The 20,816-nt window shown below is 37.0% G+C and overlaps 1 protein-coding gene across 2 annotated transcripts in view; it reads right to left on the bottom strand.

Annotated features, from left to right (window-relative positions):
- Positions 1-20,322, bottom strand: part of LOC141906705 (uncharacterized) — a 49,640-nt gene extending 29,318 nt beyond the window's left edge. For both annotated transcript variants that reach the window (XR_012619395.1, XM_074796007.1), the window contains exons 1-2: positions 20,185-20,322; positions 2,647-2,751 (exon numbers count right to left, since the gene is read on the bottom strand). Coding sequence is in view for 1 of the 2 variants with exons in the window: in XM_074796007.1 (XP_074652108.1) it covers positions 2,647-2,751; positions 20,185-20,224 (145 nt within the window). In the remaining variant the exon portion in view is untranslated. The remainder of the gene's footprint in view (positions 1-2,646; positions 2,752-20,184) is intronic.
- Positions 20,323-20,816: the final 494 nt, after the last annotated feature.

The following is a 20,816-nucleotide window of genomic DNA, read 5'->3' as shown; positions in this document are numbered from 1 at the left end:
CTACTACCCCTATTGTACACAGTGGACTCATCCAAGGTCAAGAACTCGCGACTTATAGTATAAACAAAATGAAAGTAGGTCTAATCAATAAAAACAATAGTCTTTCCTTAAGTCTTCCTTTTTCTGTTAGACACACCATGGGGAGGAGGGGTAACTTAGGTCAGTACGTACGCAAAGGGGAGGGGGTAATTGATTTGTGTACAAGTGTGTACAAGGGGGTCTGATTTTACCGAATATTAATGCGTACGTAATAAATGGATGACCCCTAAAGGACCATGGGTCCAGTAGGATCAACTGAGTACACATTTAGTTTCGAGCAAAAAAATTGATTTGTTCATGGATTTGCAATTACATATAAACAGCTGATAAAGATGAAATCATCATGGTGCTCTGTGTAGTAAGCATGTTCAACTTAGTTGATATACATGTACATGGTAATGGGTTTTCCCTATGAGTCACGAGTACATGGTACAACAGTTCTCCATAATGATGTCCCTGGGAAAGCCTTTCTAGAGGGATTTCCAAGTGATGCCCTTCTGAAGGACTTACCCTGTGATGTCATTAAACAATCATCGATTAGTAGAATGGGAAAAAATTTATTGAAATTTTGCACATTTTCTCCCAGTACTTCCAAACAGCTTTGAGATGATGGACGGAACCTACCATATCAATTCCGCCATCTATTTCCCACCTGATACAAAATATGAGCTATATCCAGTGGTTACAATTTATGCCACCAGGAGCTAACAAAAAGTTATTCTCAGGACCATTGTATAAGGATCAACACAGTTGATCCTAAAAACCAGCTGGTGGTGTAGCCAATCATGTTTAGAACACTGGTCATCGATTCAATTTTGATAAAGCCAAAATTACTCATACTTCTCGTAATTACACCACATAAGTTGAGTCTGCTCTAATAACTTGTCACTCAGATATTAGCACCAATTAAAATAATGGCTTTCCTCAGAATAATTTTCTTCTTTCAAAGTATATTACATAATGCCACATGCTAATTACCTATTCAGTCTGAATTTTCTCAATTAAACTAGGGGTCCAGGGACACCATGCCCACTTGGGAAGTGGTTCCAAATGCTCAACAATTTCAATATTCAACGCCCCCTGGTGACCATATACAAAATCCAATGACCTTGAAACTCACCACAATCATAGAACATGTCAGCAGTTACGATTTTGTAATTGATTGTGATAACAAAATATGCCTCGTTACCACTTTAATATGGAAATACTAAGTTATTCTACTATTCAACGCTCCCTGGTGACCATATTCAAAACCCAATGACCATAAAACTCGCCACAATCATAGAACATGTCACGAACTATAACTTTGTAATTGATCATGGTAACAAATATGCCTAGGTACCAATATAATAAGGAAATACTAAATTATTCTACTATTCAACGCCCCCTGGTGACCATATAGAATAACTAATGGCCTTAAAACTTGCCACAATCATAGATGATGTCATGAGCTACAACTTTTCAATTGATTGTGGTTACAATATATGCATTGATACGAATATAATATAGAAATACTAAGATATTGCATTATTCAACGCCCCCTGGTGGCCATATACAAAAACCAATGACCTTGAAACTCACCACAATCATAGAACATGTTATGAGCTACAACTTTCTAATTGATTGTGGTAACAAAATACGCTTAGGTATCAATATAATGTGGAAAAACTTTTTCCCACCTACGAATGAGTACTGCTGACACCAAGATGGCCGCCAATTGCGTCATAATTGGCTGATGAAAAATACCTGTCTCAGGTATAAAACATCCCTTTCCAAAGAATACCCATCACAAATTGCAATGAGAAATGATAAACCAGTAGGAAGCTACAGGACTCAGAATTTGGGCCAAAATTAACATTTTTGGGCACTAAAAAGGTCATAGGACGGCCATCTTGAGTCCGATCAACCCAATTTTTGTTATGCTGATGGGCCCTGGGGGAATTCACATATATCCGAAAGATCAAGGTAACTGATCGAAGCGTCTTCAAAATTTCCCTCAAAAAGTTAAAAAATGTGTAAAAAGTGCTGATTTTGGCGAACAACAATGGCTGCCAGTCGGCCGTCTTGAATCTGACAGGGCCAGTTTTTGGGCTGAAGATGTGTCTAGGGTAGATACATGTGTAACCCAAATATAAAGACATTACCTTGAAGCGTCTTCAAAACTTCCCAAAATAACTGGATTCCGTCTACGGACGGACGAACGGACGGACGACGGACGAAAAGTGAACGCAATAGCCCACTGGGACTAAAGTCCCAAGTGGGCTAAAAACGATGATCTCTAGGGAGACTTCGAATGGTCTTGTCTTTGAATATATTTTTTTATTCAATGAATCATCAGTTTTTAATACTTTTATTACTGTAAATAGTTGGTTCTTATTACATTCAGTGTACGTAAATGACTGCCACTCTACCATCTTAATTCTAATCAGGTCTTTTTAGGCAGCAGGTATCTAAGATATTTCGCTGTTAAAAACCAAATATATAGGAAATCTATTATTTAGTCAAAAACATTTACGATACTTCTTTGGATTCCATCTACAGACTGAAAGCTGAAAAGTCAAGGCAATAGCCAGCTGGTACTCATGCGAAAAATATGTGTATACATACCTGTATCCTTATTTGAAGATGGTTTCGAAGATACAGAATCCATTTTCTTTACTCTTCCTGCTGCTCCAACCATCTTATTTAATTTAGGAGGCAACTTTTGTCCATCTAAAATAATCAACAGATAAACATGAATAAAACTTTATGCCTATATGTGTTCTGTAGCCTGATGCAAAATGTTGAGGATGAGGTTATTTGAGGCTGTTGAGTTCAAACAAAATCGAAATTTGAATTAAAATTTGATAACACTACATAACTTCCAATTCAAAGCCCAAAATGTCATTTTTTCTGACATCCATATGGCCACCAGATTGCCTGTTTGGATGACATCAGGACAAAATCTGAGGACCAACAGAAGGAAGTCTTGAGCTACAATGTTGAAGATCCAATGTAAATACTAAGCCATTCATCACCCCTGGTGAACATATACAGAAACAAATAACCTTGAAACTCACCACAATCATAGAGAAGTATCATTAGCAACCATTTTGCAACTGATTGAGTTTATGAAATAAGCCTAGGTACCAATTCGAAACTACATGTTATTCCATTATTTAATGCCTGCTAATCTATTCTGCAGTAGGTCCTGATGGTTATCAAAGAATTTGATGGTAAAGTTCCCATCAATAGTATAGAAATGATTTGCCTTGAATAGAACATGTCATGAGCTACAAAATTTCCAGGTTGTTTTCAGAAACATATACAGAGAATACAATATATGGAAAATTTGTACATGTATTTCAATATCAAACTCCCCTAGCGGAGAAGACAAAATACTGGCTAGCCCTAAGTCCATAAGGATGTGTGTCCCATTACAATAGGCCTATCTAAAAATAATCAAATATCTAGACTCTAAGTTAAAACCTATTGATAATTTTTCTTTCATAAAAACCTTTTCACACCTAGGCAGGAGGACGGATAAGAATATAAGAGAGCTGCAGATAGTGTAGAAATTGACTGATTGAAAAATTTGTCATACTTAATTTTAAAAAACCATTTTTTGTGATATTTCCATCTTCATTTTTGATCTTATTATCTGAAAAGTAAGTATTCCCATCATATCAATTCAATCCAATACAATTTTCATTTTTCATATTTTGCAGTCCTTCAAAGATTTTACATACTTCCAAGATACAGACTTTTTTCAATTTTCTTGATATTAATTTCATTAATTAGTTTATGTTGCATTTGTCAACTGAGAACGAATCCTGATTAAATAAAATACTTTCTATGCAGCAGCAGTATAAAAAGCGGAAGGCAAGGGCAAGCCAAGAATCTTAAATCATAGATAATTTTTTGAGACAATGGAACTACTAAAATAAAGGACTATGGGTAACTGAATACACTTAACTTTTGAGCAGAAAAAATCGATTTGTTCTTGGATCAACAATAAGTTAAAAAGATGAAACCTTGGTACAAGACTACAATCTTGGTCTAGATAATATCTACATCATTATGGCTTTCCCCCATGGCTCACTAGGACCTGACAAAACAATGAATACTATGCCAGTCAAACATATACAGAATATACACACCCCATTCCCGAAGGGGGTCACTTTACATTAGATTTATGTCGGGACTCCAACCCTATTGCATTTGAACCCTTTCTGGTGGTAGTAAACGTCTAACAGTAGGTGCTCCAGTAGATTTTGTGAGAGAATTTCAAAGTTTTAGGACCTTGTGGTAAAAAACAAAAGTCAAAATGCACCAGTGGAGACTAACAATCAGTGAAGCGAAAAAATGATATTCAATTGAATTTCATCATAGAAAAGAAGTGTAGTTATCTATTTCTGTGTGGAAATTGGCTCTATTTTGAGGATTACTATTTTTCCAGGTTTCGATTCCAGAAATTTTCCATGGTAATTTTGAGTCCAAGATGGCTGAAATTTGTCACACGACCTCAATGCACCAATCTGAACCAAGGAAAATTATTCTGAAATGTAGCTCTGATTCATGTCTTAAATTTGGTGTAAAGTTTATTAATTTAGTTTCTGAGTAATGCTAAGGTAACTGGAGATACTAGTTTCACCCAAAAATCATCTCGGTATTATACCATGTAAAATGGCCAGTACCGTACTGAAAGGGTTAATGGCCATTGGCATTTTTACATAAGATAAAGCCTATACCATCATTCCCGGGTAAAATTGGCATGGATCAGGCATGTAAGAACCCTGCATACATTTCCATGATACAGTACTCATCATACTAGACAGCACCCAGTACCAATCATAAGTAGTATTCTAACCAGTCAGTGCCATAGTTCTGCACTGCATACCATATCATTAGCCCTGCTCCCAATTAACCCTCCCTTCATGCCCATCTTATCGCATATATGGTACCCAAACTAATAAACTATCTCAACTACGAAGAATGCCTCTACCATTAGTTATAATTATACAGAACAGGATACAGATTTTTAATCACAGTTAGCAGGATTAAGTTGTGTACATGAAACCGTGTTGACCGTTGAACAGGATTCTAAATTCCCTTCATTTTCATAGCATAGTGGGGCTGCGTTGGCATACTTGCACGTGCTTTCACACACATGACTGTCTGCAAGGGCAATAGAACAGAACATTTATACATAGCATTTGCTGGCGTTCTATCTCTGAGTACTGCATGACCACATGTGATGCATAATCAACATTGAAATAAAATTCAAAAGTATTTAATCATAATGAATAATTGTGTCATTGCTAAAAAATGCTCAAAAATGATAAATCTAAATTAGCCTAATTGTTCAGTGGTAAATGAATATATACAAAATATATATAAAATATAAAGACGACTAAGTATAGTTTTTTCAGGAAGTTTAATTATTTTTTCATTACTATAGCTTGATGACTGCATTGACAAAAATTAATGAAATTGTGAGAGTGAAGGAGAATAGACAAGAAAAACAAGGCAAGCAAGAATAGAAAGGCTGAGGAAAAGAGAAAGAGGGTAGGAAAGAAGAGAGGGAGTAAGAGAGAAGTGATAATCAGTGTGTGCCTTCATCACAGCCGTCAGTTCCTCAGCAGAGCTACTTATTGATCCCGGTCGTAACACGCACACGTACTGTACCAGCTCAATTGTAAACATTCTAATACTTCAAACCTCATAGCCAGGAAATACTGGCACAGCAAGTGTAAACTGTCTGGCAGCACATAATCCTATGGGCAAATGACACTGTCCTCATCTGAAAATTTTCTCATTTAATCTGTAGATCCTTCTGAAATAGCTGGCTACCTCAATCGAACCCAGTTATGATGTCACTATTCATTAATAGCTATTACATAGCTGTATCACTCTGAATGCCTATGTTTCAAAGCCATAGGGGTTATGGAGTAGATATCTTTTCTAGAAGGTTTGATAAGGATATGAAGAAAACTGACTACAGCACAACCTTATTACAACCTAAACTTCAAGGGGCAAGCAAATCTGTCCTTTAACATAACCAGTATAAAAAAATGAAATTTTATCAAATTTTTCATTCTGGTCAATATATTTGGATTCTTGAATCGAAAAAAATTGTAAAATGAGCTTGTTGAGTCTGTAAAAATACAATACCCACCGTGTAAAGACTTTTTCTAATGTTTGTTCCAAATCCTACCATCATGTTAAAAAGGCCTACTGCAGTCTTTACAGCAACAATAGCTATTAGAAGGTTTACGGTGCCCTGTTTCCGCGCAAGTTTCACAGTATTGATTTGCGTCATCGCGTATTCACTAATTTCAGCAAGTGTTTGAGAATCACAAAAATCTTATAGCGAGCTACCATAACCCTGTCTATCCACCTTCCATACCCCTAACAGGCTCCCATTCCACATACCCATATCTAACAGGCTCTCATACAGCTGACTACCTATCAATCCTTTTCATCTTTTTCTACCAAGCCTCCATATACACTGAAATATCACATTGAGCCTGTAGACTAAACTATTATCATAAGCAACTACACAGCTACTGTGGTGCTGGGCCACCGAACACTGAAACTGCGGCATTGAGCATGTGCATCAAACCATCACACTGGGCTTCTATATACCGAAATGTCATAATGCCCCTCTGTAGGCCAAACTGCCATACTGGGCATCTGTACACAATACTGTAATAATGGGTCTTCACACCAAACTGTCATACCAGGCAACCGTATTCCAAACTGTCATTTTGGGTAGCTGTACTGTGCTCTGTCACATTCCACTTATACACCATACTATCATATTGGGTCTCTCTATACCTAACTATTATAGTTAGTGTGTACACCTACTTTTACAACTGGCCTTCCATACACCCGTCACTGAGCCTCCAACCCCTTATTTAACCAGTCTCTGTGAGACGAAAGTCATACTGGGCCTCCATAAACCATTAACTATTCAGGGCCGCCCCACTTTTTTGCTGAACTAAAAATATGTTTTTTCATGTTATTTCCTCTCGTATTGAATATCACCATTTTGATAGCCAGATTCACTCAGAATCTATCTGAGAGCTTGGAAAAATCAAAAAACTCAGGTACTTTATCGGTTCATCAATAAAATCAATAGCCGCCACACTGAAATTTTCCTACCAACGACCCTGCTATGCTACTACAGGGAGGCGACTTGGTCCAGATCTGACACCGAGTCAAATGTGGCCCATGCCAAACAGCCTGCTCGATTGCTCAAACAGTGAAGTGAGACATTTCGGCAATCAATTGCAATTCACATGCAATAATTTCACTGTGCTAAAATCTGGCACAAACGGACCAAACAGGCACAGACCCATTTGGCACAAATGTACCCATGTGAACATGTGTTCTGGGCAAAATTTGGCTCAGTCCAAAAACGCTAGTGTGATCACGGCTTAAGTGACATAACAAAACTTGCTGTGCAATTTCACATAAAAGCGTGCAATTTGTGTTTGGATCTCTGTAAATCGCACTGTACATATCATTTCAGGACTTTAAACAAATTAATAAGACTCCATACACCATATGGTGATACTGAGCTTCTGGACCTTTTGTGTACCTAGTTCCATGCGCCCTACTTATCCTGGGCCAAAGCGAGAATCTAACAGCTTCATAGTGTTTTTAAAGGTTAATGCATAATTAAATCTAGACAATTAAAATTGCCAATTAAATCTGCCAATCTGCACACGATAAAACCAACCTGGACTTACAGCTGCAATGCATGAAATGTGACACTCAAGTAAATCAGTGATGCATACCAACATAGACTGCAGTGAATCATCCATGAGTAGAATACAAAACTTAAGTTTTTGTATCCCCTGGTTTTAAGATATCTTTGGACCAGGTTTAAGCAGGAATACCTATGACATCCAATAAAAGAAATCACTTTTGACAGCACCAAATAAATGCAGAATCCTGATATTTTTTGCTAACGAAAATCATTCATTAATTGGCCGGGAAACGAATCTAAATGCTTCACATGTTTAGAGTTCTTGGGACCAACCCCACACCCCCTACCCTGTGTGACCTGTCTGTGGTACAAAACCTATCATTCAAATAACTAACACTAAATTCTGCCCCAGTCGTTTTTAGGCCCCTCCTTGTTCGATCTTTGTACTTTCTATATCGACCACACCACCCTTACGTTCATTTAAAAAGCCCCTCCAATCAACCAACGAATTGCATGATATTATGCTTAAATTAATTGAAAATTGCCGAGATAGTCGCTCGACGATGATATTAGGATTCTGTATTTTGTATTACTGTTTGACATTATTTCTTTTGATATCTCTCATATATACATACTTTTTCCTAAGAGAGCTCCAGTCAGAATAGTACGTACATTTTGCTTTGACCCCTTCCCCGTACAAAGTTTAACATTATATTTGTTTACCCTTCCCCAAAAACCATATGTACTATTTGAAAGCTCTCTTATAAAATTTACCACGAACGCACGCATCGGCAGCCTCCAGAGCCATTCGGAGAGGCTGCTTGGGCCTCCCTTTCTAGTAACCTACCTGTGGTATGGAACCATTCTAAAAAACTGCGCAATGGGCCTGTCCCCCTTCAAGAACCATTCTGAGACGCTGCGTATGGGCCGGCAACACAGTCAGAACATATCGCTAAGTCCAATCATATTAGGCCTAATTTTGCTCCAAAGATTACGTGTGATGAATGTCTTAACCAATGTTTAAAACAACTGAGGCACAAATCAGTGTTGAGAGAACTGTGTCATGTACTGTTCTGATGCTGCAGGTCAGTAAATTACTATAGTACTACTACAGAAGCATATAGTACGGTACTTTACTATTAGATGGCGAACACGTCTTTTTTAACCGAATTTTAGCCCGGGCTTAGAATGAATATTGTGACTGCCTCGGACGACCAATCTGTTTGAAACATGTAACTTGACGACGGGAAAACCTGGTATTAAGCATCAGTAAAAGGACCTTTCAATACATGCATTAATTTCCCTATAATGTGTCACGGTAAATACCGTCCATTCTGCTTTACAGTATAGATGAAATTTCAAAATAAAAAGATGATTAGTTTGACGGGTGGAGAAAAAACCATAGCAGATAGGTTTTAATCAAACATTGGGCTAAGGAAGTTTGTAACTTAAATTTCGCCTAATCACATGTCAATTTCTTAAACAATTTCATGCAGGTAGAAATCTGCAGCCTTCAATGGCCAATCCAGGTAACTTCACACCATAAGACTACACTTCGGATACCCCAGGACCGTACTCTCATCTGGAAAGTTTGTGTTTCGAAATGTGCTTCCTTTCTATCTAGTCAACACGCGGGACAATCAACTTAAAGGACTTCTACATCAACATCTACCCATAAAAACTACAATAAACTATTGGACTATTTTCACGTAAAAAACGACAAAAAAAATCAAAAGTGGACAAAATGATCTTCAACCTGGTAATAGAGCTGTTTTCAAAATTTTGATGTATTAAATTAGGCAGCCAAGGAAAATTCACCCCAATCAGTCGCTTGCCGGTTCAGACTGAATGGAAGATTGTTTGAATGAAGCGGAACCGAATTTCAAATTTATGTACTTCGATTTAAACAAAAAACTTTTGTAAACTCGACCGCCGATCACACAACTCAATCAAAAAATCAAACAAAATTTATCAACCAAATAAATAACAGGGACAATCCCAATTTTGGAAGTACCCTTCAAAACTAGGACAGGATGAATTTTTGGGGACAAAAGGTTGCGATTTTGGCGGCACACCTGATTAAATCTTAAGCCATATGAAAAACCAGGGTTTACTTCAAAATACACGGAAACTGACTCCGAATGAACTATTTTGTATTTGTGATACATGTGGATTTTCCCTAGAATTCTCTCCGGAGTAATGGTCAATACATAGCGATTCTGTTCGTGTTAATGGGTAAAGCCTAGCCGATTTTTCTACCACGGTACCTCCAAATCTTGGACATTCTTAAGGGCAATCCAAAGGATATCCACCTAATGAAATCAAATTCAGAGCTTAAAATGAAATATTCAAAGCTTTCTTGGAGGGATGAAGAGAAAAATTCAAAAATAAAAAATTAGTAACAAAATTCATTTGATATTGTCATATTCATTGACTTAAGGACAGCTCATAACAAACCTTAGGCCTAAAAAATGCCTAGTTATCCTAGCTAAGCTTGTTCAACTGTAAATTCATCAGAATTCATCATTTCTTTTCACTTGATTAGGCTTGAGAAAAACTTTAAAAAGCAATACCAGACTTTTAGTGCAGAATAATAATCAAGTATTGAAAAAACATAAAAACAATGGTTTCAGAATCCCACGATTTTACAATGTAATCACTGGGTCATGTCATCATCCCCGGCAGGGATTTGAACCTGATGACATCTAGACTCTCCATAGTATGAAACCTTGCATCACTAGACCAAGTGCGAGTGACATAATTTTTAGCCGATCAGCAATCCTCTTAGAATTTAACCAGGGTTTTCCCATTTACAGTTCTTCCATTTGCTTCAGCAATTATACAGTGAACAATCTGATTGGTGCCGCAAGTTTTCATGCGGTAAACTTGAGCGTGTATCTGCAACCTCAGTTTGGTGTGCATTGAGAACTCATAAACCCATCCTCCCTCATCAGGTTTGTGCAGTGGCTGAGTGTAACCATGCCATCAGGTTCCAATCCCTGATGGGTTTTATGAGTTCTCAATGCACATTCCAATTAAGTCCAACATTTATAGGCCTACTGAAAATTCTGAATAAATATCTATCAGGCCGCCTCTCCGCCTCCTCATTTGCATATATGACATCAAGCTGTATAACCATTTACCAAGATGGCTTGTTCTACTTGTCTACTGTTTAGCACCCCTTCTTTGTATGTGAGAGTTTTGTATGCAGGTTTGATACTATCACTTCTCAATTTTTACACCCTGTTTTGAAACAGGGTGAATATGAAAACGAGCAAGGTATGTGAAGAAATGAACAACAAAGATTGTATTATTCTTCCACTATTTATGAATTTACTATTAGGGAAAGTTAGATAAATGATACACATATGTGTAACAACCCATCAAAGCATTTTCTGCACAAATACAGAAGAAACGTCAACCCAGAAACCTGCATGGATCACGGGATAGACACCCTGGCATCAATAAAAAGGGCCAAAAACATGAGGTTATATCATGACTCAGTAAAAAATCCTGTCATCATTCAAAAAGTATTCAAATTGGATGAATACAGAATTTTTTGACGCCATAAAAACCATTACAATAATACTTATATACATTTATATCTAGTAGGCGTTATTTAAGGGGTTCTGTGTGGGTTGATGTGCACTATGTCATCAATATTGGCATTTGAAAATAACTAGGGGTCCAGGGACACCATGCCCACTTGGGAAGTGGTTCCAAATGCTCAACAATCTAACAATTTCAATATTCAACGCCCCCTGGTGACCATATACAAAAACCCAATGACCTTGAAACTCACCACAATCATAAAACATGTCAGCAGCTACGATTTTGAAATAGATTGTGATAACAAAATATGCCTCGTTACCAATTTAATATAGAAATACTAAGTTATTCTACTATTCAACGCCCCTTGGTGACCATATTCAAAACCCAATGACCTTGAAACTCACCACAATCATAGAACGTGTCACGAACTATAACTTTGTAATTGATCATGGTAACAAAATATGCCTAGGTACCAATATAATAAGGAAATACTAAGTTATTATACTATTCAACGCCCCCTGGTGACCATATAGAATAACTAATGGCCTTAGAACTTGCCACAATCATAGATGATGTCATGAACTACAACTTTGCAATTGATTGTGGTTACAAAATATGCATTGATACGAATATAATATAGAAATACTAAGATATTGTATTATTCAACGCCCCCTGGTGGTCATATACAAAAACCAATGACCTTGAAACTCACCACAATCATAGAACACGTTATGAGCTACAACTTTCTAATTGATTGTGGTAACAAAATACGCTTAGTTATCAATATAATGTGGAAAAACTTTTTCCCACCTACGAATGAGTACAGATGACACCAAGATGGCCGCCAATTGCGTCATAATTGGCTGATGAAAAATACCTGTCTCAGGTATAAAACATCCCTTTTCAAAGAATACCCATCACAAATTGCAATGAGAAATGGCAAACCAGTAGGGAGCTACAAGACTCAGAATTCGGGCCAAAATTGACATTTTTAGGCACTAAAAAAGGTCATAGGACGGTCATCTTCAGTCTGATCGACCCAATTTTTGTTATGCTGATGGGCCCTGGGGGGATTCACATACATCCGAAAGATTAAGGTAATTGATTAAAGCGTCTTCAAAATTTCCCTAAAAAATTCAAAAATGTGTAAAAAGTGTTGATTTTGGCGAACAACAATGGCTGCCAGTCGGCCATCTTGATTCTGACAGGGCCAGTTTTTTGGATGAAGATGTGTCTAGGGTAGATACATGTGCAACCCAAATATCAAGACATTACATTGAAGCGTCTTCAAAACTTCCCAAAATAACTGGATTCCGTCTACGGACGGACGGACGGATGACGGACGAAAAGTGAACGCAATAGCCCACTGGGACTAAAGTCCCAAGTGGGCTAAAAATTTAAAGTGTGAATTTTGGCATTCATTTTGTAATCAGATATAATTTATAACTCTTATTTCAGATTTGATAAACTTCAGTTATTATTTTGTTGAGAGGATGTGCACTACATCATCAATATATTGGGACTGAACCGGTTGCCCGTCAATTGAATTCAATTATATCGATATATTCAAATCAAAATAAACTTCGATCATTAATTATATAATCAATACTTCATCATTCATTGTCCCCAACATTAAGTAATATATGCCTTTTTTACAAGATGTCAATTTAAACTTTTGAGTCAGTTTTCTCGTTTCTTCCTTAACACTAAGTGCTAAAGACCAAATGGTAATGATTTAGACTCTTAAGTTTTCTGTGAAATGACCCCCACTGCCACTAAGGTCTCACTACAGCAAATATAGTTTTTGCAAAGAAACCCAGGCAATGAATAAATGGATCACATAAACTAATATTAACAACTTCCTATAGGAACCATTTAAGGCATTTTCAAATTACAACATATTGAACCATTAATAATCGACTTGGAAAATCTAATTGGATATTCATCAATAAGCTTATTTTGAGGCAGATAACTTTGCCTAATTACCTAACAGCATTACCTAATTGACATTAACTCAAAAGATCAATCGATCAATCAAAGCATCCAGTTAACTTCTTTTTCTGATAACATGTTATGATAATGATCAACATAAATTATAATACTCAATTATCTTCAAATTCAATGACAGTACATACCAATGAAAGGAGAAGAGAGCGAGCAAGCAAGCAGCGGCGACCGACCGGGAGTAAACTGTTTATATCGCACACGCTCTCAACAGTCAACACTTTAACCACAACACGTAACCCGGCAGACACAGGCGTGTGGTTTCCATAGCAACGCGTAACGTTCATGAGCCGTGCTTTAATTTGTAACGGGCAAACGCATGCAACTGGGAATGAGGAATGGCACTGGCTGCACCGTTGCATACACGACAACTTTATAACTAACGTGCCACGTGCCACAGATACAATTATCAGCATAAAGTGTCTTCCTTGGCAATTAAATTAAACAATGATTTCCAACTTGCAACAATGCTATTCAGCTTTGTGATCCTAATTGCAAAAATGTTTCACCTCGTGAATAACCGTAACAATGCCTCTATAGATATTTACTGCATACTTTTTGCAAACAGTTTTCTGATACTTCTTGCTGTTTTCTGACAATTTGATACGATAATTTTGATGTGAAAATTTAGAAATATTGATTACAACAATGTTTTTCTATAGGTACCTAATGGCTATTAGCAACAAGATTCTATGATTGCCTCCCAAAATGAAGCATAACTAATTTGCAACATGTAGGCCTACTTGAAAAATGATTGCAACAATAGCACTCAAAACATTTTTAAAAAATCTCTGAATTTACGTTTCCTTGAAACATACTTCAAAAAGGAATCGCTAAATTGTAATCATGCCTAATCTATCGAGACTAATTGACTGAAACAATTATTCTTACGGGTACAATTTTTTCTATATGATTATCTATTTGATCTTATTTCAAAAATCTAAAATTCATTTTATCTAGACTGCAACAGTTGTCACACTGCCTCTTAAATTATAAATTCAGTAATTACAATGATGTTATCCTTGACAACCAATTATAACACCTCAATAACTAAACCAATGAGGACTCCTAATGCTACTAGTGACAATCAAGGACTCCATTTTTGACATACAAATGTCCACCAGGCACACTAGTTTTCTGTGGGTCTTGAACTGATGATCTGAATTACAGTTTTAAGTCAACCCATGGAGACTCATAGGCAATTCTCGATTTTTAGAATTCAATTATCGGAGCGATAATATAAACCTTATCAATGGATCAAAATAATGAAAAAAGAAAATTAATTAGGCCAGATGTACAACCGTTTTTCATTGTTGGAATAAATTCTTATCACATTTGACTCTATGAACGGGCCTAACTATTAACTTAATGATAAGTAATGAGGCAGGTCCCGAGTTGTAATTCAGGATTTTTCTCGGAAAATGAAAAGTCGAATGTATACAAGTAATAACAGTGGAACTGGGTCTGGAGGTATGACCTTAAGACTATGTCCATTTGCCATCATTGAATTTTATCTCAAACTGTGAAACAGTTGATGTTCATAATGACTATATGGTGTGGTCAGTACGAGGTGTCTAAAGCTCACTGTCTGACCACTGAACTGATAAGGCCTATCGATTGTTCAGGCGACTAGCAGATATATCACCATGGCAACGACAACGAGCACGTGAATCTGAAGCGCATTTAATAGGCGCGATCCTTGTTAAACATTCACTCATTAATTACGTACTTGCACTAATCAAAATCAACGCTAATTAAGACATTTTTGATGACAAAAAAACAATGCAATGCAAGCTATGAAAATAGCCGGATGAATTCAGTGAGCTGTTACGTTTCTAATTTTCATAAAATTTGAATGAAATTTCTACGGAAATTTTCAAATGTGAAATATTCCGCTTGTATCTAGGTCTATCCAGATCCTTCATAGTTTAAACAGTCTGATAAATAGCAAAGCCAAGTCCATACAGAGGCAACTACAGAAATGAAAGCCTCCAAAAGCCATGATTTTGATGCATATTCAAGACTCTTTTCAAGACAATCCATCTCCTTTGGAGAAATTCAGAAAATTTCAAAGACTTAGACACTTGAAACAAACAAAAATAATTGAAACTTAAGTGCCACCGACTAACATCACCAAGTAACTTGGTAGATTGTACTAGGCTACTGTTGTGGTCACAACATTGAATGATTAATGCATACATTTGCCCGATGTACAATTATGACAGCGCTTGGCAGGTCCACTGACCTTATGCCAATTTGTTTTAGTGTACCATTTTCGACAGTTTTCAACCTTCAACAGAAAACGCTATTCTAATTCCTTTTCCACATTCTGTGTACTAGCAGTTAAATATTGGGGAGGTTACCACCTGTTTTTGAAGACAATGACCTTATATTGAAAGTCAGACATGAAAGACATAGCAAGGACATTTTTACAAATCATCAACATAAAATTGCTGTGTTAAAAATCATAAAATAGGTTTTAGTGAAAGAGACACAATTTCTTTCCATGATATGATTCCGGGCAGTCCACAGCTCGTATCATGACGCCGTCAATAGATGGCAGCACTTTTTAATGAAAGAGACGCAAGTTCTTTTTATGATATGATTCCGGGTAGTCCACAGCTCATATCATGACACCTTCAATAGATGGCAGCACTTATATTATATTATTATACTATTCAATTATTATACCGATAACAATGCAACCCAATGAAGATCTGTTGCTTCCAAGGTTGCTGCATTGACTTTCAAACCTGGCCATGAAAAATACATGAAATGTATCTTATGGAAAATATGATTCCAATATAATCATCACATTATCCTATCCCTAAGATCTACAAATACTCCATTTGTATTTTGATGAATGAACATTATAAAAGAATAGTCAAGCCATTAACATTGTAAATTTCCCGGAACTGGACTATACGCCATCTTGATGAATCGAGACATGTTCTTGCCATTATAGATAGATGGCACGATCTGACCCGAGGAGGGGTCTTAACTGCGATTGCACAAATCAATTCAATATTCATTTGTTGCCCACGCGTTACAGAAAAATCTTTCACAGTTCATCACTATGAATTCAATATGTTGTGTAGAACATTGTACTGCTCCACCACCCTGTTAATTGCCGACAATGAATGTCCGCAGCACTGATTGCATTCTATAGGCTACGATTCAGAAAAATTTCAATACAGATTTTATTGCTTCCAAGTAGCATAATCATTACTGCTATATTTTAATATTTTTTACTAAAGCTCAAAATTAACTGGCTTTTTAAACGTTAAAAAAAAACTACGATGTTCACAAGTCTATATTTTGTAATACGATCGTCAATCGCTGATTGATTGGCTTATCGCTAGGTTTCAATGCTTTGTTGATTCTTCAACCTGGCAGGTACAAAGGGTTGATTCAATTAATTTTTTTAACAGAATAAAATTTAGTTGAATTTGCAGTTTGAACATATGGCTCATAAGCATATCAAGGTCATCCATCCGATTTGAGAAAAAGCTATTTTTCCCGAACTTTGCACAATTGTCAATGATATTTTCTATAGGGCCTAGTGCAAATAAATTTATTCCTCCCAAAAACCAAATCAACTAAAGATTTCACAGAAATCGATAATGAAATAAAATTTTAGATCTTAAAATAAAACCTGAAAGTAAAACAGTAGATGATACTGCGGGTTCACGTGAACTCCTGCTGATCGCTGCAGCTAAGCCAATCATAGAGGAGTCTTTGCTTTCTGATTGGCTTTTTAAAACAGATATTTTTGCGATCAGATTTTTGCGAAAAAGCTGATATAAATTTTAACGAGGCCCTCTTTCAAATTTCAGCTTCATAGGGGTTGGAGAATGGATAATGCTCTAATGAATGATTTGTATGAATATATGCTCAGTTGCACAGTCAAAAAACTTTTACTCTGGAAACCATGTCATTTAATTTCGCTCCATTTGTATTGTAATAGGCTCAGCCTATGGCTGGCCTTAAAATTGGTTTAGTTTCATGCACTGATTACCCTTACATCGTTTCAGCAAATAGGCCAACTGAAGATAAATCTTCACTTTAGATTTCCCAATCTAATATGGCATCTTATTGAAAGATCCTCCGATTCTGAGATAAAAACTGGGCCAAAAATCTACTTTCTAGTGAAGATATTATATAAATCACTGCATTGGATTCCGTAAGACGTTCTGAAGCTAAAACAGTGATTTGTAATTCAGTAGGCCTATAGGGCCTATTACATCATTCACGAGAGGTGCGGATCTGCACTTTTACACAACCCGTAAATAAAATCCAAGCCAGTTTACACCCCTGTGGTGTGACAGACAGTAGTTTGCCACCCTTGTTTTTTATCGTACAGGGATACTGGAGTTGGCCATCAATTATTGATAATTGATACTGGTTTTATTCATTCCACCATCGTCCCGCCGTGTGTGTGTGGTGATATTCAAAACTAGGGGTCCAGGGACACCATGCCCACTTGGGAAGTGGTTTCAAATGCTCAACAATCTAACAATTTCAATATTCAATGCCCTCTGGTGACCATATACAAAAACCAATGACCTTGAAACTCAATACAATCATAAAACATGTCAGCAGCTACGATTTTGTAATTGATTGTGATAACAAAATATGCCTCGTTACCAATTTAATATGGAAATACTAAGTTATTCTACTATTCAACGCCCCCTGGTGACGATATTCAAAACCCAATAACCTTGTATATACACCATATTCATAGAACATGTCATGAACTACAACTTTGCAATTGATCATGGTAACAAAATATGCCTAGGTACCAATATAATAAGGAAATACCAGGTTATTCTACTATTCAACGCCCCCTGGTGACCATATAGAATAACTAATTTCCTTAAAACTCACCACAATCATAGATGATGTCATGAGCCACAACTATGCAATTGATTGCGGTAACAAAATATGTATTGATACGAATATAATATAGAAATACTAAGATATTGTATTATTCAACGCCCCCTGGTGGCCATATACAAAAAACAATGAACTTGAAACTCTCCCCAATCATAGAACACGTTATACGCTACAACTTTCTAATTCATTGTTGTACCAAAATATGCTTAGGTATCAATATAATGTCGAAAAACTTTTTCCCACCTACGAATGAGTACTAATGACATCAAGATGGCCGCCAATTGCGTCATAATTGGCGGATCAAAAATACCTGTCTCAGGTATAAAACATCCCTTTACAAAGAATACCCATCACAAAGTGCAATGAGAAATGGCAAACCAGAAGGAAGCTGCATGACCTAGAATTCTGGCCAAAATTGACATTTTTGGGCACTAAAAAGGTCATAGGACGGCCATCTTGAGTCATATGGACCCAATTTTTCTTATGCTGATGGGCCCTTGGTAGATTCAAATATAATCGAAAGATCAAGGTAATTGATCAAAGCGTCTTCAAAATTTCCCTCGTAAACTTCGAAAATGTGTAAAAAGTGCTGATTTTGGCGAACAACAATGGCTGCCAGTCGGCCATCTTGATTCTGACAGGGCCATTTTTGGCCTGAAGATGTGTCTAGGGTAGATACATGTATAAACCAAATATCAAGACATTACCTTGAAGCGTCTTAAAAACTTCCCAAAATAACTGGATTCCGTCTACAGACGGACGGACGGACGGACGACGGACGAAAAGTGAACGCAATAGCCCGCTGGGACTAAAGTCCCAAGTGGGCTTAAAAGTGTCTGTGGGTGGTAAAAAAAGCCAATCCAGCCACAAGGACTTGTCACAGTTGAAAGTGAGACCAACCCCAGTATCCCTGTAAAGGCCACGAGAATGAAAGTATTAGATTTGCGTCCGAGTTTTTTTTTAAATTGATGAGGTCAATTTTCATTTTTCATAATTTTGTCTAACTGGTGAAACCACAGGAATAAAGTCTAGACTTTTTAAATAGGCCTAATGCGTTTTGTAATTCTTCTACTAAACAAAAGAAATGTCAATTAACAATGTTGGCGGATCATCACAGTCCTCACACTGAGGATACCATTCTTCATCTTCAACATTATAACAGTCTCAATTAGTATTATTGTATTGATACTAGGGGTCCAGGGACATCATGCCCACTTGGGAAGTGGTTCCAAATGCTCAACAATCTAACAATTTCAATATTCAATGCCCCCTGGTGACCATATACAAAAACCAATGACCTTGAAACTCACCACAATCATAGAACATGTCAGCAGCTACGATTTTGTAATTGATTGTGATAACAAAATATGCCTCGTTACCAATTTAATATGGAAATACTAAGTTATTCTACTATTTAACGCCCCCTGGTGACCATATTCAAAACCCAATGACCTCGAAACTTACCACAATCATAAAACATGTCATGAACTACAACTTTGCAATTGAGCATGGTAACAAAATCTGCCTAGGTACCAATATAATAAGGAAAGTTAAGTTATTCTACTATTCAACGTCCCCTGTTGACCATATAGAATAACTAATGTCCGTGCGACGTTTTGGTCCGTAATTTCGTTAATAAACAGTTTATCTACCATTATTATGCATCAATTTGTTCGGTGAGGACTTTGCATTCAGAAATAAACAACAATTTTTACTAAACTTTTTGTTTTCATTTATGAGTGACAGTTTACTCAGCATACGCTCGCGTAATGCTGAAAAATCTGCTCCGCGGACGCTCGGAAACGGTACAGTGATGTCATCACCTGCTCATTAGCATATCAAAATACAGTAGGTGGTGCCACGTGATGGGCCAGAAAAGCTGTTTTTATTTACCACCCTTGTTTTTTTATTATAGGGCCTACAGTACAGGGGGATACTGTGTGGTTGGTCATTGATACTCAACTGTTTTTTTTTATTCATTCACAGCGCGTTCTTACCCGATATTCCATGACCCTGGTTACGTTTTCTAGGCGGCATGTTCTCACTCACTTAGTCATCCATCTCTCCATTTATCCATTCCCAGTCATCATTATAGTCCAGCAACAACAGAACAGCATCATTCGCGGCAGCCATCATTCGCCAACAACCAGGAAATACAACCAGACAAAAGTTAGCGGACGTTGCTGAAAACGGACGTTAGATTTCATAAAAACCTAGTACGTTACATGAAACGACGGCTATATTAAAGTTTGTTATAAGCAGTGAATTACTAGGAACAAAATGGCGGCTTTTTCAACCGCAGATATTGAGGGTCTACGGGGGTTAGGGGTATATAGGCCTAGGGTATTATGGTCCAAGAGATTAGGATATAGAGGTTCCTGGGGTTATTATGATGTTAGTTGGTGAATAATGTTCTAAATCTTCAATAGTCATAGTACGGTCTATCCGTTGTTTGAAACAACGACGGAACCGTAACAACGACTGGTATTCAGACTAAATCTTGAATAGACGTGCATTGATATCCAATGACTGGACTACCGGTAACGTCCGCGAACTAATACGCTTCTAATACTATATGGTGGGCTGTACGTTTAGAGGTCGTATACGATATTTCCATGAAAAATCTACG

The sequence above is a fragment of the Tubulanus polymorphus genome, chromosome 6, assembly GCF_964204645.1.
Source record: "Tubulanus polymorphus chromosome 6, tnTubPoly1.2, whole genome shotgun sequence".
Lineage (NCBI taxonomy): Eukaryota > Metazoa > Nemertea > Palaeonemertea > Tubulaniformes > Tubulanidae > Tubulanus > Tubulanus polymorphus.
Note: the sequence above shows the minus strand (reverse complement) of the source record. Positions and strands in the feature narration are given on the sequence as shown.